The sequence below is a fragment of the Ambystoma mexicanum genome, chromosome 3p, assembly GCF_040938575.1.
Source record: "Ambystoma mexicanum isolate Mex_15411 chromosome 3p, UKY_AmexF1_1, whole genome shotgun sequence".
Lineage (NCBI taxonomy): Eukaryota > Metazoa > Chordata > Amphibia > Caudata > Ambystomatidae > Ambystoma > Ambystoma mexicanum.
The window spans coordinates 1,041,304,768-1,041,330,004 of NC_090925.1; the positions used below are offsets into that span (position 1 = coordinate 1,041,304,768).

The 25,237-nt window shown below is 43.6% G+C and overlaps 1 protein-coding gene across 2 annotated transcripts in view; it reads left to right on the top strand.

Moving 5' to 3' along the window:
* LOC138581218 (bactericidal permeability-increasing protein-like) overlaps window positions 1–25,237 on the top strand; it is a 624,704-nt gene that overhangs the window by 42,029 nt on the left and 557,438 nt on the right. For both annotated transcript variants that reach the window (XM_069652399.1, XM_069652398.1), the window contains exon 3: window positions 17,811–17,939. In XM_069652399.1, the coding sequence (XP_069508500.1) occupies window positions 17,811–17,939 (129 nt within the window). The remainder of the gene's footprint in view (window positions 1–17,810; window positions 17,940–25,237) is intronic.

The window sequence follows — 25,237 nt, forward strand, 5'->3', positions numbered from 1 at the left end:
AAAATGATATTTTGATAAGGGGTGCATTCAAATCAGAATATAGCTGGCGAGATGGAAAGAGGACCACATGTGCAGTGTGGGAGTTTGAGGTGGGATGGGGAGCTTGTTTGTGGGAGAAAATGTTCGGCTTACTGTGGAAATTCCATGAGAAACTTGCAAGTTTCCCGTGATAATGACTGAGGGTGCGCTCAGAATATAAAATGTGTAGCACAAACTGAAGAGTAAAAAGGGGTCATTGGGAGGGTCAGGAGCGTAAAAAAGGGAGGTGAGTGCAGTAGAAGCACCATAGAAAGAGGAAGGGGGCCACATAGTCTGTGTCATTTTTCCATTACCACAGGAATGGGTAACCATTACAGTACTATGAGAATGGGCACACTCTGTATTACCTCAGAATCATTATGAGAAATGACGTCCACAGGAATAGATGTCAGCAAAAGAGTTATTGTTGTGTGAGAAATTATTGTGAGAATAAAGAGGGGGGGGGATAACAACCTATAGCCTATGGACAACTGGGACTTGGCGATGGATTTTTAAACCTGCACAGAGGCCGGATCAGAGCTACTATGTAGGGGACATGGGTCTTTTTAAATTTGTGCTACATGTACAATGACCAAAGTCCATGGCCACTGGACCCTGAGGCTACCGGCTAAGTCCTCAGTGTTCTTTAAATATTTGGGGCAACATGAATGTCGAAGGGTGGTGCACCATAAAACCGCTGCTCATGGACTTGGGCTAGTGGGTAGCGGAAGGGGGTATGGGCCTTGGCCTGTAGGCCAGTGGACTTCCCTCTTTTAAAATCATTGATGCAACATGGGCAGTGGGCCCTGAAGAAACACCCTTGAAATGCAGTGAAACATCTTTAATTAAGAGAGAGTTAAAGTTATCTGATTTATCGCCAAAAAACCCTTGCAATTTCAGTTGAAAGGGGAAGTGATGAGCATCGTGACTCAGTGTCTGCCCGTTGCAAAGCCCATGAGCACATGATATCACAGAAGTAATTCAAAATAATATACAAAATGACATAATGGGTGCATCTAAGGGGAATGCCGAGTTAAGATGCGCATCACTTCCCACACCATCTTAATTTCAAGGGTTTTGTTATGATTAATCAGATCACTTTAATTCTCTCATAATATAATTTCCGATGCTTGTGGAATCTGCTTAGATCACATGCTGTGCATATGCTGACATCTAGTGGAAGCTGCGGAGTATTACAGTTTGTTTTTCGAAACTCGAAAAGGGGCGTCGAACTAGGGCGTGCCAGTAATACTATCCCTAGTGTGACGTCCACTGTACCCATGATCCCTCACACGTGTAGGACCCTCAGATTGTTTTTTTGTGCCATACTTGTCGGAAGCATAGTTGAGGAGTTCCCTGGCTTTTAGCCAATTATAATACATTTAACAATAAAATCCCTGTTTCTCAAATCCCACGTTGGGAATCCGAAGATCGACGCCGGTTCTTGGAGAACGAACAGCCATCGAGACTACACACCAGAATGTGGGCCTCGGAAGGCCTCTGGCCTCGGCCCAGCCTTGGAAGGCCTCTGGCCTCGGCCCTGCAAGTAGGGAGAGTGGAGGGTGGACATACTCACACTCGTTTATTTTCTTTCATATACTCGCCCACTGCCAGATATTAACATATGGAGAGTACTCCATTTAAATTCTGCCCCAAGTGCAAACGTAAGTTCCCTTTGGTAGATAAGCATAACACCTGTAATGTGTGTCTTCCTAGGGACCACCCAAGGCAAATTGTAGAACTTGTAAGATCTTCAAAGCCAAGACACTCAAGGACCGCTCCACCAAACGTTGGGCCCACTACGCCAAGCAACTCGAGGCCATGGACGCTGTGGGTTCCTTCAGTGATGGCAGCAACGCCGCCGTATCGGACGGCAAGGGAACAGGGGTGTTGTTAGTCACCCAAGCGCAAGCCCCCAACCACGGAGGACTGTCCGGCGGGGCAGTTATGGGGACAACACCCGGCGGCAAGGGCACTACCCACACACCTTCATCTAAACACACTAACCCCACCCGAGATTCAACATGTGTGTCGAGTGATCAGCAGAAAAAGGCACAGAGAGAGCGGTCCGCAGAATCAGTGTCCTCTGGGCGTTCCAGGTCAGAGTCGCCCCACGACACACAGCAACCGTCTACGATTGCTAAGAGTGCCACATTACCTAAAGTCACAGAGGTATGGTCGTCAGAAGAGGAATCCAACCTCTAGACCCAAGCAGCACGTTCAAAGACAACTCTGGCAGTTCGTTCGACGTCTGCCTCCGAGATTCAACGCCCCTCCTCTAAGGCTCCAGAATTTCACAAACCCAGCTCCGAATCTCGACGGCAGGCGTCGAAAGGTTCAGGAAAAGCCAAGAAGTCAGGAAAACATGCCTCTACACATGGAAAAGGGGAGAAACAACAGAAAAAAGCCTCTCAACACCAGGTTCAGAAGGAGAAACACCCCAAATCTTTAGAGAAACACCCCAAATCTTTAGAGAAGTCCAAGGCCCCTGACCCTGTCACTAGACCAAAAGTTGTCCCTCCCACTCCCCAGGATATGGGAAAAGAAGAGGAACCACAGCAGGAAAGGGTCATTCCCAGTTCCAAAGAATGGAGCTTGGAAGACATTGACAGCGTGATGAGGAGAATGTCTTTTATGGTAGATTTTTATGACAAAGACCCTGATTACTTCCAGAGCTATCAGAATACCCCTGCTACCTGTGCCCCTTCGGGATCCAAAGACCCTCAATCTCCTACTAAGACTCCATACTGATACTCCAGTTCAGGGGCTGATTTCAGACCCATTCACTATTGAACCTTACCAGCAGTATAGTGAGGATCCAGAAATACAAACACTGGACGACCAAGCAGGGGTCGACTTTTATGGAGATGATGAGGACCAGGATGAGGAGGAGGAAGACAAAGCAGAAGCATATAATCTTGACTCCCCTATAGCCAAGGACCCACCCGTGAACGACTCACCTGTGGATAATCAGCCCTTGCTGAACAAGGTTTTAGCTAAGGCTGCAGCGCATTTCCAGATAGACATTCAGGGGGCCCAAGAAGATGGGGACTTTGCAGAGCAAATTCTGGGGGATGAAAAACCCATTGCCCAAGCCATCCCGATTCTGAAGTCTATTCAACGCAGAATCGACCCTTCTCTGCTCACCCCTAATCTTACCCGGGCAGTTAACCCACAAATAGAGAAACTATTCAGGTCCGCCCCCGCCGACCCACTTTACATAAGGGGTCAGCTAAAACCCAACTCATTAGTGGTTACAACCACCAGAAAAAGGGCGGGTACACCTCTAGCATCTTCTGAAGCTCCCCCAGACAAGGAGAGCAAAAAAATAAATGGGCTAGGAAGGAAAGTGGCTTCCACTTCCGCTTACCAAGCAAGAATTGCTAATACCACCACTCTGCTAGTAAGTTACAACTGTCACCAATGCGAACAGGTAGCTGCCCTCATTGCCTCCGCACCTGAACCTCTAAAGAGCCAGTTGGCCCAGACTGCGACGGAAGGAAGATCGGTGTCCGGATGCATTCTCAAGGCTAACTTCGATGCAGCAGACAATCAGGGCGGTTTATCGCACAGAGCACAGTAATCAAGAGACACGCTTGGCTGAGGCAGTCGGGGTTTAAACCCGAGACGCAAGCCACCCTCATTGACATGCCGGTGGAACCAAATGTCTTGTTTGGAAAGGCGGTGGAGGAGGCGCTCAACACAGACAAGGGCGAATATGACACCTTAAAGTCCCATGGCCAACTAACTAATAAACCCACAAACCAACAAGGGAATAATAATTTTTGTCACTCTCACGGCCAAAATTCCCAGAGAGGGTCCAATTACTTTCAAAGCCAAGGAACATCGTGGGGCGGCAACCGACAGGCTACCCAAGGTTTTGCCAGAGGTCAAAAGAGGGGCCGTGGTAGGGGGAGAGGCAGCCCAGGTAGAGGCACTACGCCTCCCAACAAACAGTGACATTCCGCTCCGGGTCCCTTTCCATGCATCCCCAGTAGGGGGCCGCATTTCCACCTTCACCCACGCATGGGAAGGGATCACATCGGACAGATGGGTGCTGTCCACAGTGTCCTTGGGATACTGTATCGAACTGTTGGAACGCCCCCGCGACCATCCTCCAAGCCAAAAAATACACTCCTTGGAGCACCAAAGAATCCTCCTCGAGGAGATCGTCATTCTTCTTGCAAAGGACGCAATAGAACTCATCCCAGGCAACCAGGTAAACAAGGGTATTTATTCAACTTCCTTGTGCCAAAAAAAGATCTAACAATACGCCCAGTATTAGATTTACGCCCTGCAAACAAGTATGTCAAGCCTCAGAAATTTCGCATGACTACACTCGAAGAGGTAATCCCCCTACTGAAAGGAGATTACATGGCAACATTGGACATGAAAGATACCTATTTTCATATTTCCATGTTCCCAGCGCACAGAAGGTTCTTGTGTTTCAAAGTAAGCGGCCAGCACTACCAGTTCAAAGTGCTGCCCTTCGGGATAGCCTCGGCTCCAAGGGTTTTCACCAAGGTACTGGCAGTGGTGGGCGCACACCTACGCAGGGAGGCAATCCCAGTGTACCCTTAACTGGACGACTGGCTCATCACAGGGGAAACCCCTGTGATTTGCAGATCCAACATTCAAAGAACAATCAACCTCCTCTTTCAATTGGGCTTCTCGATAAACGAGAAAAAATCAAGCCTGGTGCCAAGCACCTCCAAACAGTTCCTAGGAGCTGTCCTAGACACCAAAGAGGGGTTGACCTTTCCATCAGAGGAAAGAATTCAGAATCTGTTACTGCAAATTCCTCTATCAGTCCAGTCGCCAGATAAGAGTGCGCAAAGCGATGTGTTTACTAGGCATGATGGCATCATGATTTACCTGGTTCCCCACGCGCGCCTGCGCATGTGTCCCATGCAGGAATGGGTGGCGAAACAGTGGTCTCAGGCAAGTGGTCAGTGGGACGATCTAGTGGTTGTTTTGCCAACACTAGTACAGAGTCTTCGCTGGTGGAAAAGAGAGAATCTTTCAATGGGGAAACCCTTTTACGATCCAGAGATACAGGCCGTAGTCACAACAGACCCGTCGCTGTCAGGGTGGGGAGAACACCTCCATCACCACCCAGCTCAGGGTCTCTGGTCTCACACAGTGGCTCAGAATCACATCAACCTGCTAGAACCTCTGGCAGTCTTCAGAGCCCTTTGGGCATTCAAACCCCACCTAATCAACCTGTCAGTGCAGATCTTAACAGACAGCACGACGGTAATGTTTTACATGGACAAACAGGGGGGCACTCGTTCGCCAAATCTGTCCAAACGTGCCCTGAAAATTCGGGTATGGACACTCAGACATAACATTTACCTGTCACCTCAACATGTTGCAGGGGATCTCAATTCACTAGCGGATGCTTTGAGCAGAGATCCCCTCCCAGAAGAACACGAATGGTGTCTACACGAAGAAGTAGTAGGAGATCTATTCTCTCAGTGGGGTTTCCCCACTATAGACCTATTCGCCACAAGCGAAAACAGACAATGCCCAGGATTTGCATCCAGGTTCCCCCAGCCAGGCTCCAGGGGGAACGCCCTATGGATGAACTGGTCAGGGATGTTTGCCTAAGCTTTTCCACCAACCCCTCTAATCAGGAAGGTGGTCAACAAGATACACAGGGAATCGATGACGCTCATCCTAGTTGCTCCTATGTGGGCGAGACAACTGTGGTTCCTGCACCTGTGCAAACTGGCGGTGTGCGAACCCATCAGACTCCCGTGCTGGTTCAACCTACTCTCCCAGCACAGAGGACAAACAGTGCATCCTCAACCCAACTCGATGAACTTGGCAGCATGGTTCCTGAAGTCCTAGAGTTTGGCCATCTCAATTTACCACAGAGATGTATGGATATCTTAAAAGAATCGAGAAAACCTAACACAAGGCAGTGTTACTTTGATAGGTGGAAAAGATTTGTTATTTGGTGCCAGAATAAACAAATCAACCCAGTTGATTGCACTCATTCCAATATTGTCACGAACATGCTCCACTTACTAGACACAGGGTTAGTATTTAATTCACTCAAGGTGCACCTGGCGGCGCTGTCAGCCTACACCACCTCCCATGACAAGGTGTCATGGTGGAAGGTGCCAGTTGTCAAAGCCTTTATGGAAGGGGTGAAGAGACTCCACCCTCCAATTTCTAACCCACCACCAGGGTGGGACCTTAATGTGGTGCTTGCTAAACTCGTGGGACCCCCCTTTGAACCCATGCATAAAGCTAGTCTCAAACACCTGACTTATAAGACTGCCTTCTTAGTAGCCATTACATCCATAAGAAGGGTCAGTGAAATTCAGGCTCTGTCAGTGCAGGATCCTTTCTTTTCTATACATAAGGATAAACTGGTTTTACAAACTCACCCTTGGTTCTCACCTAAGTTTATTTCCAAATTCCATGTTAACCAGTCCATTGAGCTACCAGCCTTTTTTCAAAAACCCAAAAGCTGTGCTGAGGTGAAACTACACACACTAGATGTGAGAAGAGCGGTTCTCTACCACGTAGACAAGACGGCACCACTAAGAAAAACAGATCAACTGTTTGTCTCGGTAGCTACAGGCAGAGAAGGAGATTGTGTCTCTAAAGGTGCCATCTATAAATGGATAGTTAAATGTATCCAGCTGTGCTACTCCCTTTCAGAAAAGACACTGCCTTTTACGCCAAGGGCTCACTCCACTAGAGGTACTGGGGCAACTCTGGCTTTCATTGCAAATGTACCCCTTGACACCATTTGCAAAACAGCTACATGGAGCTCTATTCACACATTTACTCAGCACTACTGCATTGACACTCATTCCAAGAAAGATACTCAAGTGGGACAAGTGGTTCGAAGACATTGGTTCACTCATGACCCTTGTCACATCCCACCTCCTTCTTCTAACACTGCTCGCTAATCTATGCACAGCATGTGATCTAAGCAGATTCCACAAGCCTCAGAAGGGATACATTACTCACTGTAATCGTATTTCTGATGCTTGTATCTGCTTAGATTCACATGCGCCCGCCCTTCCTCCCCTCTGAGAGAAGGTGCATGGATGCTTGTAGTCTTATCTATCTATCTGCTTGGATACTCTGTACTCACGCTACTCTTCATGCTATCTCATATCAGAAAAAATACAATCTAAGGGTCGCACACGCGTGAGGGATCATGGGTACAGTGGACGTCACACTAGGGATAGTATTACTGGCACGCCCTAGTTCGACACCCCTTTTCGAGTTTCGAAAAACAAACTGTAATACTCTGCAGCTTCCACTAGATGTCGGCCTATGCACAGCATGTAAATCTAAGCAGATACAAGCATCAGAAATACGATTACGGTGAGTAATGTATCCCATATATAATATAGTGCAGCGGTCGCCACAATATAGTTGAGTATCGAGATGCATTAGAAACCCAAATATTGATTTGCTGATACCTTTTGACGTGCATGACAGATTTGACTGAAACCTTGGAAACAAAATGTTTGTCATGGCCAATCCCCCACCGTACTGGGGAATTTAGGAAAGATTCATTAGAAAATTAAAAAGTTATTAAGAAAGCCAAAAAATAGGTTTCAGCCTACTCCCCATTCATTTCCTCATAGAGAAAAAGTCAACTTTTCTGCACAGCAAAAACCACTGAACGGAATTGGACCAGACATGAAACAACTTGGGCACGAAGCGCTGACTCGATTTCTTGGAGGGGTCCATCCAGCAGCCCCCTTCTCCCAAAATATTCAAGGTTATCCAAAAACAAAGTGGATAAAATGCCTTTTGGAGGAGGAAAAGGGATTCAAATAACATCAGGCTAGAGGGGGAAAGAGGACACCATGTGAAATTGGGGAGTTTTTTTGTGGGGGCAGAGCTGGGGACCAAGTTCAGAGCTCAACATTTTTTTATTTTCAGGGTTATTTTTGCATATTCGGGTTATAGTAGAAAACAGGAATGAAAGTGCATCACACGTATAATGACCACAAATATTTTCGAAATATTCAGGGTTATTTGTATCCCATTGCTGATATAACCACAGCTATATTTAAAAAAGGGGAGAGTTCATAAAATTGAGGCAATATGTCAAGCGGCACAATATTAGCCCTGGCCAGTGAACACGAAGGTCATGCTCAGTGGCTAGGCCTGAAGGCCCTAGTTAGTGGGTCCGAAAGACATATATATACTCATAGAGTAAGCATACAAATATGATGTTCAAGTGAGAATTTTAATTGGAGGCAAATGAACATTTAGTGTTCAATTAATTAGTGAAATTAACATGTATCAAGTTTATTGACAAACAAATCAATGAAAAGAAAGACAGACTAACTATCTCCAAAGAAAATGTGGAAAAAAAAACGCAAGACCAGTTTAGCACAGACAGCACGATAATGAGCACTTTCTACAAATGACCTGTAGATGGTGTGCGGAACACCATAAAACATAATGCCGAAAAAACATGAAATTAATTATCTTGGGTACTGGATGACCTATCTAGCTAGGAATAGTTGCATTTACTCGGCAATGAAATAAAGAATATTCATGCACAATTCATGACGCAAGACCTCACCGTTCAGGAGGAGTTATGTCCCGAAGATCAACGCCACATACAAACCCGCAAAGAAACACAACTTTTTTTTATATATAGATGTTTGAAATACCGGAAATAGATTTACCTCAATCAGGTACTTTCCCTGCAATAAAGAGCAAACCATTTGTATAACGTTACTTTTTTTATTTTAAATTGTATAAGTTAAGTACTGCACATGAATGTTACAGACATAATTATACTTCTGTACCAGTCTATTGTTCCATGTTATGTTATTATTATTGCGAAGTGTAATACAATAGGATATGTATCAAAAGAAATGAACAACGATAGTCTAAATTATATAATCAATAATGTCATATGATATAATTATTGATATCATCAGTGATATCTTGTATAATGTCATTAGTAACTCCATCAGCGATTTCATCAGTGATGTCATGTGTGATGTTACTAGTGATGCCCCAGTGATGTCATCAGTGATGTCATCTGCAATGTCATCATTGTGGTCAGACGCTGCGCAACAGGGGGCGTATAGTAAAAGTGCACTTGCTTGAAATGCAAGTGCTGGATTTTAGGGGTTTTGTTGTGTTAAATCTGATCACCTAAACTCTTTTTTTCACTGAAGTTCAAGGTTTATTTTATACTATAGGCTCCTTTGGGACCGCTAGCCATGGCCTTAGGCTGTAGCCACTGTACGTGTTGCACCAATAGCTTTCTTTTGGGCCTACTAACAGGACCTTCAGCCATGGCCATTGGCCATGGTCGAACATGTTGCATAGGTTCTTGAGGTCTCACTAGCTATGGACTTCGCTGTGGCCTCTGTGTTGCACCAATACCTTTCTTTTGGGCCTACTAGCCATGTCCACGTCACACCATCATCTTTACCAAGCACCCATTGACCCTTACCCAGTAGATGTAGGTGCTGCAGATCTAGCTCCTTAAACCCATGATAATTTCAGTGAACATTTAAAAAAAAAAGAAATTCCTGCTGTAGAGTGGCAGTTCGCCAATTCCTGCAATACGGGAAAAAATGCCCTGAATTAAAGTCTTCCATGTCCTCGCAGGCACTGAACATGTCCCCCTTTTTTTTCTAGGTTCCCACCCTCCACTCAGTTGCTACTGCCATTACTAACCCTTTCCCATTAACCCCATCACTCATTGTTTTGTGTGCTGCACATTTTATTTCTGAGCATGACTTGTGGCACTGCGGCTGCAATTTTTAAGATTCCCATGGTCTTCCCCAAATAAATTGAAAATGTTCTACCCTTAAAAAGCTCCCCAACCCACCTCCAAATGCCCAACTTCACATGGTGTCTTCTATCCTACTCAAGACCTCTAGCCTGATGTGATTGCTATTGGTACTTATATAGCTAGCGCCTATGGCCAGGGCGTCTAAGCGCTGTCGTTCAAACCAAGCAGTGTTCCTCTAGGAGAGACTACATAAACAGAAGAGTTTTGAGTCTCGATGTACAGAAGGTTATGGGGGATTTCATTGCAAAGCTTGATGGCATCTTTTTTCTTCACCAAATAGCGTTTTGAGTTCTTTCATTTTTCCCCTTCCCCCGGTATTACCGCAGGAATCGCTCGCATAGAGCAACCAAAAAAAGTCAGCTTTCATTTATGAAAATTCTCTGCTGCAAAGCACCAAGGCCAATATGAGGTTTTTAAGGAGCCAGGGCACCCCCATGTCTCTGTCAAATGTTTTAAGTTTTCTTAATACCATTTTTATTTTGTAACAATGACTTCTGAAAATTCCAGTTTAGGGAGGGGAGGCCTTGACAACATTTTTGTTTTGATGCATCCAGCAAGGCAAAAGTTATTAACCTCTCTCATCCTCTGTGCTGCAAAGCACCAAAGCAATATAAATGTTTAAAGGATTAAAAGGCACCCCTTCTCTGAATATTTTAAAAATCACTTGATGGATTTACTCCAAACCAGTCAAGTAAATGCTTTGTGCCCAAATTGTTTCTTGTTTGGTCCAAATTTTCCCTATGATTTTTCTGCTACACTTTTTTCCTATGGGAAAGTGAATGGGAGCAGCCTGAAAACAAAATGCACTTTCTGTTTTTTAATAACTTTAAAAAAATGTAATGTACTGTTCGCAACATTTCCGTGGTTATGACGAGTAGGCTTGTTTGTTCTCAGTAAAGGGTCTCCCACACCCTTGTTTAATTTGTTAAATTTAGAGTTTCACCATAAGTAACCCAGGGTAATCCAGACGTGGACCCCTTGCTCACTGGCCTTAGAGAGGCATAGCTTCACCTTACTCATGAGGCCGACAAGGCCGAAACATGTGTCTGGATTTGCTGATGGTACTCTTGTTCAGAAGAGAGTGGCCTAGCATTTCAGTTCTGGACTGCCCTTGTGGGTGGGACCAGACTGATATGCAAATGGATATTTCTCCTTTGTGAGGGGTGCAGTGAGTTAAAACGTGGTTGTAGACCCTCCTGATTGGGAGAAATTCCATAGAATAGGTTATTTGACCAATGTTTGTTCTGAGTAGAGGGCCCCCCACACCCTTGTTTAATATATATAATGTATACTCATCCTCCAATGCAGTGCTGCCATAATTTCATTATATCTACTGTCCCATTTCTTTCATTGTAGAAACCATAATGGAACCTATTAGAATTCACTGTGTGTTATCTAACAAAGTGTTCTGGTGCCAAAGAAAGCTGGCTCTAAAATAACTATTTTCAGCCAAAACCGAACTCTTAAGTCAACAATTGTTTTTAGTTATCCCTCTACACCTGGTCTTGATGTTGGAGTGTTCACATACTCTTAGATATAAAAAATAATTCCTAATGCAGGGAATAAATATAATTACTTGGTCTTATTTCATGTAAGTGCACCTTTTAACACATGTTTATTTCTCCTTCATTTTATGTATTCTGTGCTGATATTCATGTTTCATTCATTGGGTAGTTTATTATTTGACATATGATTGATGTTACACATTTGGTTGCTGTAGAAATGCAATTATCTTGCTTCATTTAATGCTTTATGGTGAGGCACCATAGTATTATGTTTACAATGATAATGATAGCCATGGGACAATTTATGTTCATTTGTACAATTCATTCCCAGTTGGATACCATCTGGCCACTTTAGAATATCAAAAAGCCATCATGGCTGCTAAACAAATACATTTTAGTACCAAGATTGTACAGGCCATCAATCAGCCTAAAGCCATATTTGTGGTTGTTCAGTCTCTAACTGTGCAGGCTAAGCCCCAGTCCGCTATCCTGCCTTCTCAGGAAATGTGAGACTCCGTCTTCTTTCTTTGATGAGAAGATAGTCCCCATTCGAAAAGCTATCCACTTGTCCCACGCTCAGGATGTGCGGTATGGGCTCCTTCCCAGCTCACCTAACCTTGCAGATACTCCGGCTGTCTCATGGTCCTCTTTCACAGTGTTTTCTGACATGGAGGTTCTGGCAGCCTTTAATGGTTTGAAATCCGCTTCACCCAGCGATCCTTTTCCGCTGTCACTTTTGAAGAACATTTCTGACTATATTGTCCTGTGTCTCTCTAAGGCCTTTAATGACTCCTTTCTCTCTGGGATTATCCCTGACAATCTCAAGCATGCTCTGGTCATCCCATTGCTGAAAAATCCAGGCTTGCACTCTGCAGTTCTGTTCAATGTTCGTTCCACCTCTCTGCTCCCCTGTCTCATGAAATTTCTTGAGTCCTTGGTTGCCCCTCTTCTCAGTACCTTCTTGGAGTCATCTGGCTTCTTTGACCCGTTTCAATCAGTTTTTCAACCCGGCCGAGGTACAGAGTCAGTTTTGGTCTCTGTTGTGGATGACCTGACTCGTTTGGTTGATCAGGGTAGGGGCCATGATGTTGCTTGATCTGTCAGCAGCATTTGATACCATTGACCACCCTACCCTGATTGTCTGGTTTCCTCGGCTGGTCTTTCCGGTCAAGTTCTTGATTGGTTTCTTCCTTCTTGGCAGGGCGTTCTCTATCTGTGTCTCTTCCCTTTTCGTTTTCTCATTAGATTCCTTTGCCGTGTGGAGTTCCCCAGGGCTCTTGATTGTCCCCTACTCTATTTAATCTGTACATTCAACCTCTCTTGGGCATAATGCATGCCTATGGCTTCTTGTGTTATTCCTATGCCGATGATGCGCAAATGATTGTGTGGCTGGATTTAACTAAATCGGGGATGGTGAGGTGGGTGATGCATTGCTTAAGGGCAGTTGGTGATTGGATGGCCTTGAATTGGCTTAGACTGAACGGGGAGAAAACAGGTGTTGGTGGTGGGCACTGCATTGCCCTTGTTGTTCTGAACCCTGAGTTTTGGCCTAGGAGTCTTGGTCCCTTTCCCCTTCCGGTTTCTTCACTGAAGGACCTGGGTGACAAAATCTCGGCTTCCCTATCTATGGACGACCAGGTCTCTCTTGTTTGCCAAAAAGCGCACTTCAAACTGTGGACCCTTGGGAAAGTACTCCCCTGCATCCCCCCAGAATGTCATGCTCTAGTGGTACCCTCACTGGTTAGCAGTAATATTGATTACTGTAATGCCTTATATCTTGCTATTCTGCTGCAGCGTTTTCAGCTATTGCAGAATATAGCAGCTAGAGTTGTTCTTAATCATCAGTTTGGTGCTCACATGACTCAGTTTCTGCGTCAACTTTACTGGCTCCTTGTTGAGCAGTGCATCAAATTCAATCCTTGTGTTTGGTTCACAAAGATTTTTATAAAATGAGAGCAGAATTCCTTCAAGTAAAGTTCTGTCTATAAACTCACCAGGCCTCTTCGCTCACAAGCTTTGAAGACCATTCAGCTCCCTAGGAGTAGACTCGAAAGGGTGTTTGGTCGTTCATTTTCGGTGTTGGCAGCTAAGGCCTGGAACCTTCTTCCTATTTCTTTGCGTACCATTGAGGACCAGCTGCCTTTCCGTCAGGCTTTGAAAACCTTTTCTAGTCCTCTGGTGCCTAACTGGCCTTACCTCTGTAGCTTCACCGCCATGATGCCTTTGGGCTTACGCTGTGCTGTATAAGTTTGGATAAGATGCTTTATTCTGGTTTGTTTGGGTCAGATCCTTAGTAAAATATTTGTAAGAATTAAAATAAATGTATTTTCATATTTTGTCCTCATTTCCGAATATCCTGTGTGGTGTAATTACTGGGTAGGATGTAGAGAATAGTAATCCTGTCAGTGGCGTTGATGCTGTTTGTTTGTTTGGGGATACATTTTAGGCAAATATCCATCTCCCCAAACTTTGAATGATCCCAAAGCCCATCATTAGGATCTGGTGACTCATAGGTTCTTGCGAGATTATACGGTTCTCCTGAGTCATGCTGGAAGCTACCAAAGCTCTCTCCTCCTTCACAGCAAGATGGTGTGTGTTGCAATGTAAGTGATTTCAATCCGGCACACACCCAAGTCAAAGCATATAGTGCACAACTGAAACCCTTATTTATTTTTGTCTATATGTTCAATGTTCTGAACGATATACCACTCATATCACACCCTTCTCCTGGAACCCTCGCGGTCACACTGAACCAGGAATCAGGCTCGTTTGCAAAGGTAAATATTTATTTATGTATTTAAAATTTAATCACAATATGTTTTAATAGATAAATAACAATCACCAATGGGGTGACAGAACACAGAATAATGTCTTTAATACACTAGGAATGAGTAATGAGCAAAACAAATGCAGCACAGAAACTAATACTTTTGTGTTGGTTCAGATCAGATAGCACTATTGTTAGATGTTCCTCCTGCAACACCCCTCAACCCCCAATAGGCAATGTAAAGAGATGGGAGGAGAGAGCAGGTATTCAGTAATAGCGCAAATCAAACAGAATATCAGTCCCACTTCCCCCTTCAAACACAAGCGAAAAACGGAATTGACTTTTCAGCTGTCAGGATGTCTTTAAAATTATCTTTAGAATTGACTGGGCAAAAACACCAAATGTGGTCAATCCTTAAATTGTTGTCAATTCCTATTGGAGCCGCTTTGAACAGTTGCACACAATCACAAGCAATGATTTAGTTCAAAGAAAACATTTGAAATCTTAAAATCCAAGTCGGAAGCAGTTTAAGCTATTTCACAGGTGTAAAAATCTTTCAGATTTTAAAAACGCAGCAAACCTCTCCTTGTGCATTTTTGGCTATAACGGGAGAATCGTACTGTTTTGAAATGGATGTTGGGTACAAGTAGGAGTTGAAATTTCGTTTCTATCTGAAAAACCGAGGGAGTTATAGAGGTTTTAGTAAAGGTCATTTTTGTAAAATAGGCGCGAGAATGGAAAACAGAAATGCACTTTTGAAAATGACAAATGGGTTTGCTTACACTAGAGGAGGACTATGAAAAAGCGAATACCAATGAGGAATCTTACAGTTACGTGATCAGTGTAATCCGCCTACTGAGGAAACTCGACTTCTTCAGATGAGAAAAGAGTCAGCACAAAGATGGTTCTAACTGGTTATGAATGAAAGATAAGATGGGTTTGAGATAGGGATAAGGCAAAGTAAATATACTATGGGTCACAGTTCTTCCTATTAATACTCACAGGATAAGTTTTTAAATTGGACAGTCAGCTCTGGTCATTGGATGGGGTCTGGTCTGTGAAAGACAGCACATCAGGCACCGTACTGGATCAGCTAGGCCGGTCGCTGGATTTGCACAGGATCTGCCCTCCTAGTCTGTGGGTATTTTAATCCACTGGAAAGCGAGTTCCTCAGGCAAGCCTAGTGGTGCCAAGCCAGAGAACCAGGATACTGCTTCAAAGGGCCTTCTCACACCACCCAGCGCTTTACTTGGTGGAGAGAATAAATGTGAGGATTTGGGCCTTGCCAGAAATCAATGGTTCCCTATTGCTGGCAAGAGATTTGGCCTCTGGATCTGGAAGAATATTAAAGCTGGATGCAAAATGCTGGATCAGAGTGCTTCGCCGGAATCAGAAAAGTGAGTGGATCTGTGAGTCCCTATGTGTTGTCAGCTGTCTCTATTTATGCTATAAAATGACATCACAAAGTGTGTGCATGGGCCGGCTTAGCTAAGCTTGCCCCTGTGAGCTGGGATTGGACCAAACTTCATCTCAGCCTTGCAATTTGAGTGATTGGATCCAGGCCGGATGATGTCAGATTTTATGGTTTGCTTTACAATCTTTAGAAACCTTCCTTTGGCCACTGGTCTTAAAATCAGATTTGATACTAAATGTACATTTCTACATTGGTCACCTTTATACAAATCACACACAAAGATGCCATATTTTATGTAGCAGCTATTCCTCAAAACCCTGCAGTGGTGGGATCTTGTCTCAACTTTGTACAGAATGATGTCCTTTTCGCTATGAACACAATTTCCAAATTCTATGCAAAATTCCAAAAATGTGTGTTTTTAACATAGGGATGCGCGTGTAAATTTTCACAATTGTAACATTAATACCTTTCGTATAAAACCACATGTATTGCCATTCCTGTCCAGAACATGTCACACAGATCTACTGCCTCTTCACACGTGCAGCCAATAATTAAATTAACAACTGTCCTTTTTATATTTTTCACCCTTTTGGATGACAAGTTTGGAGTCTTTTCAATTGTTCTTTGTTCATGTTTAGCAACAGATGGTCCCCCGTTTTTGTCTCCCTGCAGTCCAGGGGCATCCCCCTCCTTGTTTGTTGCTTCCAGAAGCCATTTACGACGACCTTCAAACATCCAGTTTCCTGGGCGGAAGCTCTGTCATTGTTCCTTCTCTTTCCATAGACAAAAGTCTGTTTCTAACCCGCAATTAACACCTTGCAGTGAGTTTCTGCTGAGAGGAAGGCCCTCTTTCTGGGAGAAACCTGCTTTCCCAGTTCTTACAGCTCAGCCAGGCTAATTAACTTTTTAAATCCAGCCAAAACCACATTTGTTGCATCAAACATAAATACATTACTTTCTTAGCCCTAAAATCTGTGGGATCAAAAACACAAATAAAATATGTATTCCTTTTTGGCAAAAATCCTTTTTATGTTTGCTAATCCAGCAGACTTTTAGTTTTAGCGCACTTTTGCAGTTTCATCAGTAACTCATCTGACAGCTGTCATTCAGGTGGCCCAGGGTACTGCACCCAAATTTTGGCATAGGCTCAGTTTTCAGAAAATCCAGTTTGTCTGAAGAATTTTTTGCTCTTCATGTTAGGACTTTGTATGTTCACAATACTTCATTAGATACATGAATTTTAGCGCCAAGCAAGATTTTGAATGTTGCAAAGTGTTGTGTTATGGGCATTTTTTGGAGTTTTTAGCAACAAAGCAGATGTCATGTGTAGGCACATTTTTGGGGTTTCACTTACAAAGTGCTGCTTCTCTCTCTGCACTCTGTTTGCTGGTCATGGAGCCAACTGGCACATTTCTGCAGGGTGTGCTCTATTCCACCGCACATGCACCATGGGTGGCAGGTTGTGCATCCCTCTTTTTGTGTGCTGAAGCACATGGTTTTTGTAGGTTTTTGTATGGTTTTGGCGCGCACAAGGGTTTTGCCGCCATTGTTGCTGCTTTCACCGTAACTGGCAGGGTGATACAGCATAGCATAGCGGAGTGGGTCAATACATCCCACAGCAACCACTGAATGCACTTTCCTGCCTCCAGATTCTCCCTGGTAGTCACTGACAACAAATGTCATGTGTGTAATAAAACGGGGCGTGTCATTGGAAGTCTCTCCTCCCAAGTAGTTTCAAAAGAATTGCACATAGTTACAACAACTAAATGGTAATCTGCAGTGACCTCCAACAAACTGAGATTTCAGTTTTCTACATTTTCCTCACCTCTATCTTACTTCACTGTTCTGCCTCACCTGCAAATAATCCTCTTTGCATTGACTCTCCCGCTTCCACAACGAACCTAATGCAACTCAAAATAGAAGTCCTTCTTTATATATTTGCATTAGCCAAGTCGGCTGTAATCTCCTGCCTCTGCGTACGATACTGATCATGAATCCACTCCTGCCTGTATCTTATGTAGCATCAGGTTAAACCCACATGATTCCACAAACTGAGTCCCAAAGGAAGTCTGAGAATATTTGTTCAGAACAAAAGTGTGCAAAATACAGGTGATTCAGAAATAACTTAAATACATTTGCCTAGACTTATTGGTGATGGATGTGTGCATATGTGTATGTGCCTGAATGCTTTCATGTATATGGGTAGGGCACCCTGGGTCACATGCCACAGGCAAAGCAGGAGAAATCTCTGAAAATGATGGTTAGGAAGAAATGTTGACAGCCATTTTTTTTTCTTTACAGCCTAGTCATCCGTAGCTTCCAGCTGCCGAATTCCCAGATTTCGCCTGTTCCTAATGTAGGTCTGAAACTCTCCATCACTGATGCCTTTATCCAGCTGGATGGGAAGTGGAATGTGCACAAGGCTGCTCTGTAAGTTTTAACTGCACCAACAATTGATTATTCTGTTTCAATGTTATTCCCACGAGGTGGATTAACTCATGATATCAAAAATATAGTTGACTTCATCATTACAGACCATGAACTGAGTCTGGCTTAATACCTGCATTTAGAAGGACTTTTAGGCATGCATGATCATACAAATATTGAACTCTCATTTTTAGGCACCAATAACAAAACTGTAGTCACCTTATGCAATGGCAGGTTCCCATTTTTCATAAGTATTTGGAAAGAATTGTCTTGAAGCGATTGGACATAAAGTTCATCACATTACTCTCTAGTTATGTCCTATGTGCCGTAATGATATATGTTGTCTCTTTTACAGCTTTTTCATTGCAGTGTACCGTAATTGTGTAAACTTGGAATTTTCCAAATTTGCCAACGTGTGAAGTTACTGTGAATGTCAAGCTTATTATGAATGGCATATTGGGAGCTTACTGTGAATGTCACACTGGGAAATTGCTGGGACTGTTTAACTGTGAGTCTACCAGGCCAAACTAGGAATGTATTGGCAGGGTTACTTGGAATGACAATCTGTGAGTTTACTGAGAATGTCACACCAAGAGTTTACAGGAAATATAAAACTGGGATATTGCTAGGAGTGTCAAGGTTACTGGGAACATGGCTTACTAGGAAAGCCCAGCTTGCGTGGAATGTCAAACTGAGCTTATTGAGAATTTTGAACTTAGCTCTTACTGGGAATGTGTATGTCGTAGATTACTTTGAGTGCAATCTATGAAAATACAAGGAATGTAAGTCTTATTGGTAATGTATGAGTTATTTGGCAATGTCCACCTTCCTGTTAAACTGAAAGTCTACTTGAAATGTCAAGGTTTCTAGGAATAACAATCTAGAGGTTTACTGATATTGTCAAAATGGGAGATTTTTGGGAATCTAAAACACAGAGGGACACGTTTACTGGTAGCTTTTTGGGATTGTTAGAGTTCTCTTAGAATGTATAACTAGGTGCTTACTGTGAATGTCAAACTTACTGCGAAGTTCCAACTGGGAGTTTACTATGAATGTGAAAATGGGAGAATATTGGGAATGTCATTCTAATTGGGAATGTCAGAATGGGAGATTACTGTACATTTCAAGATTGCTGAGAATGCAAACTGGGAGGTGATGATATTGTGAAACTGAACTTAGTGTAGATGTCAACCTTCCTGGGAACATACAGTGAAGGTTCAGTATAATGGGAATGTAAAATGCAGAAGTTCATGAGAATGTAAAGCTGACTGCGAATGTCAAACTGAGAGCTTACTTGTCAAGTGTATTGGGACTGTCTAACTAGTGTTTCCTTGCATGCCAAACCAGTAGCTTTATGGGAATGTCAAGCTTACAAAGAATTAAAATCTAGTAGTTTACTGGGAATGTTGTACTTGGGGGCGTACTTGTTATGTCGAGCTTACTGTTAATGTCAAAGTAGGATTGTACTGAGAATGTCAAATGGGGATATTAGTGGGAATGTCCATGTTTACTGCCACTATAAAACTGGGAGCTTACTGGGAATGGCAGGCTTACATGCAGGGTCGAGCTGGAGGCTAAAGAGGATTGTCAAGATTATGGGGAATGCCAAACGGGATCTTAATGAGAATGTCAAACTGGGGTTTACAATCATTGTCAAACCTGTATCTTACTGAAAGAATGGGTGTTACTGAGAATTTCAAGACTACTGGGAACTTACTTTGAATGTACATCTTAATAGCAATGGCAAACTATGAGTTACTTGGCGTGTCATGATTACTGGGAGTGCCAAACTGGGAGCTTGCTTGGAATGTAGGGCTCAGCGAAAACCTGCTGTGAATGTGAAGCATGCTGGGAATGTCACACTGAGTTTACTGTGATTGAAAAGCTTTCTGGGAATGTCAAACTGTGAGATCACGAAGTGCCTTGTCACGCCATGTCATACCATGAGTTACAACCTAGATTAGACTACCAAAAATAGCCAAAGACGTAACCCTCTCTGAGTAGTGTACCTGTATTCTGGCACTCAAACATGTGTAAGCGTTAGGCTACAAGGACAAAGAAGGCAACCATTTGAGACCAATGTGGAAGTGAAACCGGGATGCTTAGTTATTCTGGTTTTATTGGTACGTGCCCAAATGGCATATGGCATTTCCTGATGCCTGCTATTGAGGGAGATATCCTGAGAGTAGGTAGCATTAAAGCGCCAATACTACTCTACACGGTTGATTTAATTCTAAAAGGAAGGGCACAGATGGCCCTCAAGTCCCACCGGAGAGAAACTGAACAGTAGTGTAAAGTCAACAATCCTGTGATCAATGAAATGAAATCAAAGAACATTTTGTATTTATTTGGCATGTATTGAGCACTTTACTTCAAAGCGCTATACATAAAAAAGTGAAAGTACACTAAAATGAAGATTGATAGTTACAAACATTTTCAGGGAAAGCATTATGGTTGAAGAAGATGGTTCCTTAGACTTCAGAAAGAAGGGGGAGAAGTAGTAGAGCGGAGAGGGAAAGGGATCGAGTTCCAGTGATAAGGAGCATTAAGAGAAAATGAACGGTATCGCTTTTGGGCACATGGAGGGCGAGGGACAGATAGTAAGAACTGGTTTTGGGAATGAAGGGAAGGAGTGGGGGCGTAGAAGAACAGAGATGACTAATAGTTTGAAGCAAGACCATAGAGGGACTTAAACACAATACAAAGAAAATCAAATTTGAGCCGGGATGAGAAAGACAGCCAACCAAGGGAGGGCAGAGATTGCAAAAGGAAATCACAGGGGGAGAGAATGAGAATAGAAGCATTGAAAATGGACTTAAAGGGGTCCAAACGAGAGAGGAGGACCAAAGAGAACAATAAAAAATGCAAGAGAAAATAAGAGATGAAATCTGGAGTTTGGTAGCACCCAAAAGTCAGAAAAAAGCGGGCTTTACGAATGTTAAAGAGATGGAAGCGACAGGATCGGGAGAAAGTAGAAATGTGAAGGGGAAAAGAATCTGTGTCAAGGTAAAGACTGAGTTTACGAGCAGAGCTCAAAGAGACAGAGGAAGGAGGAGAAGGGGAGGAATAGTCGTGGCAGGGAAGAAGAGAACTTCAGTTTTCGGTAAGTTTAGAACAAGAAAGTGGTCTGACATCCAAGATTTGATAGCAAGAAAGCAGGAAGATAAGTTACTGTGGATGGCCAGAGTAAATGAGGAGAGAGAGAGAGAAAAAGTTGCTTGTCATTGGCATACAAGTGGTGGTAAATCCCAAAGGATGAGATAATTGCAGCAAGAGGAGAAGTGCAATGGGCGAACAGAAAGGGGCCAAGAACAGAGCCTTGGGGGATGCAATGAAGGGGAAAAGTTTGAGAGGAGGAACCAACCCAAGAGACAGAATGTGTGGTTAGAAAGATAGGAACGAAGCAAAGCAAGAACAGTCAGCAAACCCAAAAGTAGCCAAAGAAGTCAAAAGCAGAGTCTGATCAACCATGTCGAAAGACGCGGACAGAGTAAAAGTATGAGAAGAGAGGAATGATCGGTGTAACGAGCATAGAGCAAAGAATCACAAACAGAGACCAGTCTCAGTTGAGTGACAGACGGAAGCCAGACTGAAGAGAGGGAAGAATAGTTATCATTAACAAAGGTAGAAACCTGAGTATCGACTAAAACCTGAGTATCGACTAGCCTATTGAGTAATTTCGAGAGAAAGGGAAGAAGAGAAATTGGATGGAAGTTAGAAGGAAGAGAAGGGTCAAGAAGTGGCTCTTAAGAATAGGGAGAATAGAAACATTCTTAAAGCAAGAAGGGCAAATTGATGTGAAAAGAGGTGTTAAGAAGAGTGGTGAGATAGACAAGAGAAGGATAAGCTTCAGGTATTAGAGAAGATGAAATAGGGTCGCATGGTGAACCAGTTGGATGGAAACGAGTCAGAAGAGAAGAGGTCTCCAGGTTATTAATGGGAGAAAAGAAAGAGATTAAGGAGGTGGGGAAGTAGGAGAAAAGGTTGACGGAACAATGGCAGCATGAAGAAAAGCGACTTCAGTAAAAAAAATACATTGCAAAGTCAGAAGCAGTAAGAATAGATTGGAGGGAATAATCAGCGGTATGCGGTGTTAGGAGACAAGGAATTGATTGAAAAAGACGCCAGAGTTGAGCAGATTGGGCCTGCAGAAGGTAAGAGTAATAATTACACTTAGCTGCAAGAAGAGCCTTGTCACAGAGAGAGTGATAGGATTAAAAAGAGAGGGAATTAGACTCAGAGTTTGACTCGCACCAGCAACGCTCTAGAGACGACGCAAAACTTGCTGGATAATGGAAGTTAGATTACCACACAACAAACACCAAAATTCAAGCTACACATACATTGGAAAACAGCGGAAAAGTGATGTCCTGTCTCAAGCTGCGTGTAATGATTTCCTGCAATTAAGACTATTTTGCAGAGGATGGACTATGATATCAGGCAGTTTAAGATTTCCTGCTGATTTGAGTTTTCAAGGAGAGATTTGTAGATGCTAAACCAGAGGGATTTGGCATTTATGGCGAGCAGAAGTTTGAATTAGTGTAATTCCGTTGATGAGTCTTGTCTGTCTAGTTTTAAGTTGCTTGTGATGAGGACGAATTTGGCCTTGATTCCTTCCAACTTGGGGTATCCAGGCTTGGATGAAAGCAGACCGCTCTGCAGATTCTATTCTTTCAGATACATAGCAGATCTGTATACAGATGAACTTGATTCTATGTTTGGAAATGCGTCTTCCCAGGGACTCCCTTGTAGGTTGAGGATCACAGCGCTGAGGAGGTGTCATTGAAGGACTCCAACGGTTATTGGTTGCTGTTGACAAGAGATACCCATATGGACATTTTGATGTTGGTTGGAGAGGCAGGAAGCAAACCAGTGTAGAACAGTGATGCATCTGCATGTTGAGTGAAAGCCAGTTAGGCCATGATGCTCAGTGGTGTTGTGGACTGTCTAAGCAGGGCCAGAAGGCAAGGTTCACCATTGTCTGCGATGTGAGGGTGTGTCCTAAAACTGAAATATTTGTTCTTTGTCCTTCAGTACAGCCTGAAGCTGGACTGGGTATTGTGTAGGGGGTAATAGCTGGTTTGGTGTTGCTTTCTCGATTACTGAACAAAAGAATGAAACATGTGTGATCAGCTCACACTTTGTGAGATCATCAGGGTTCAGACTTAGTTTCTTTAGTAGTAGTATCTGCCCTGATTTCTATACATCAGGGAGGATGACATGGGTGAATTGCACATTGAATATGATAAGGAGGAGAGTGAGTAGAACAAGTTCTTTTATGTTAATGTAAAAGTTCTTGATGGGTGCTTGGAGGGTCTTTTTAAAAAAAACATGTTTTTGGTATGCAGTGGTTTGAGGGCTGAAGAGACATTGCAAGGTATATTGTTGGGATCTTGAAGGTGACATTTGGCGTGTTGCCTGATTGGACGGAAGGCTGGTGATGGTGTCCAGTTTGCTCTCAATGTGGTGGCTATTATTTTTTTTAATTCCTTTTTTTAGATGAAGAATTGTTGGAGGGCATTGAATTTGTCATTTATGTGGTATAGGGATCTGGAAGCAGGGTGAGGCATTGCTGGGTGGACTGGAGGACCGCTCGGCTGCAATTGGTAAGGTCTCTTTCATAGTGGTTGGTAGTATGCGGCTTTGCCTGTGCAGATGAACATTTTGCCAAAGGAACAGAACATATTCAGTTTTAAGCATATATTATTTTGCTAGGGGATGGATTGTTAGGAAGAAGTTTGTGGTAACAATCAATTTCTCCTTGGCTTCGATAGTGTTAATAGGAAACACTTATGAACTAAACTTGCACATAGGGGGATTCCAGTGGGTCTGATGCGGTTAATCATTAGTTTACACAAACACTCTAATGTACAGGTCCGGACGCCCCATAAGGGGTCTCTGTCCCACAAAGTGTTTACACACACTGGAGTGAGGGCAGGGATGCATTTTGGCTCCCTGCCTTTTTAATCTTTGTGTCTGATTTTGAGGAGTTTATAGGCCCTGCAGTTTGTGCCTCACCAAAATGAGATTTTTAAATTTGTTTGGCTTACATATGCTGATGATTTCTTGTTCTATTGTAACCTGATCTGCACCGCATGATTCATGTTTTCTCTATTTTTGCTAGCGAACATTTTCTCATGATTAACTCGGGGGGGAAAACAAAAGTTAGGCAATGTATAACCAGGAGATCCTTGACTAACTTCGTTTGGTGGAATTGCCCGACAAACTGGTGAGGGTTGGCAACTATGTTTATCTGGACTTCCCCATGGTTGGCAACCCTCATAAGTCTCACGTTAAGGATTGGCTGCATTCTAGAGCTGTTGCTTTAACAAATCAACTCTGTGAAATCCACACAAATAATGGGACATGTTCTCTTATTCTGCTTTTCAGGTTTTATGAAGGTAAAATTGTGCCAAAATTATTATATGGAATTGAAGTTTTAAACGTATGTCTCATCTATTTTCTTGGTCAGTATCAAGGTCTCATTTGGAGGAGGGTCCTATGGATACCAAATTTCATTCCTTTGGCTGAAATAAGGTGTGTGCTTGGCCTTTCCTCTTTGGTTAGTAGGGCCAAGTGGAAATTTGTAGCATTTTTTTTCTACAATGTTATACCATGTTATTCAATGTATGAGAAGTAATATCTCATTTTAATGCAGAAAAGAGAAAATACCTGGGTTTTTTTACTCTGTTATGCCTAGTTGGGTAAACTAGAGAAGAACTTGAAGCCTCAGGACGAAGGCCCAGGGAAAAGGCCACATCCAGAGCTCTCGTCTGCTCTGCTGCGAGAGAAGGATCAGCTGCTGCCCCGAGGATCCCCCCCACCAGCATCCGAAATCGCACCGAAGTGCATCCGCCCCTACAGCCGTGCATCAGCACCCACGGCATCTGCTGCAAACCACGAGGAGCTCGGCCCCTCCAAAATGGCCGCCTACGCTGCCATAGCAACCACCATCAACAACAGAGATGGCCGCCGCATCATCACCGCCGCGGCCCGAGCATCCAATAGGCCCGTGGAGCCTACTAGCCCCTCCCCTACTGCTTTAAAAGTAGGTGGAGGCGACCGACAGGCGAAGCCACAGGGCGAAGGCCCAGGGAAAAGGCCACATCCAGAGCTCTCGTCTGCTCTGCTGCGAGAGAAGGATCAGCTGCTGCCCCGAGGATCCCCCCCACCAGCATCCGAAATCGCACCGAAGTGCATCCGCCCCTACAGCCGTGCATCAGCACCCACGGCATCTGCTGCAAACCACAAGGAGCTCGGCCCCTCCAAAATGGCCGCCTACGCTGCCATAGCAACCACCA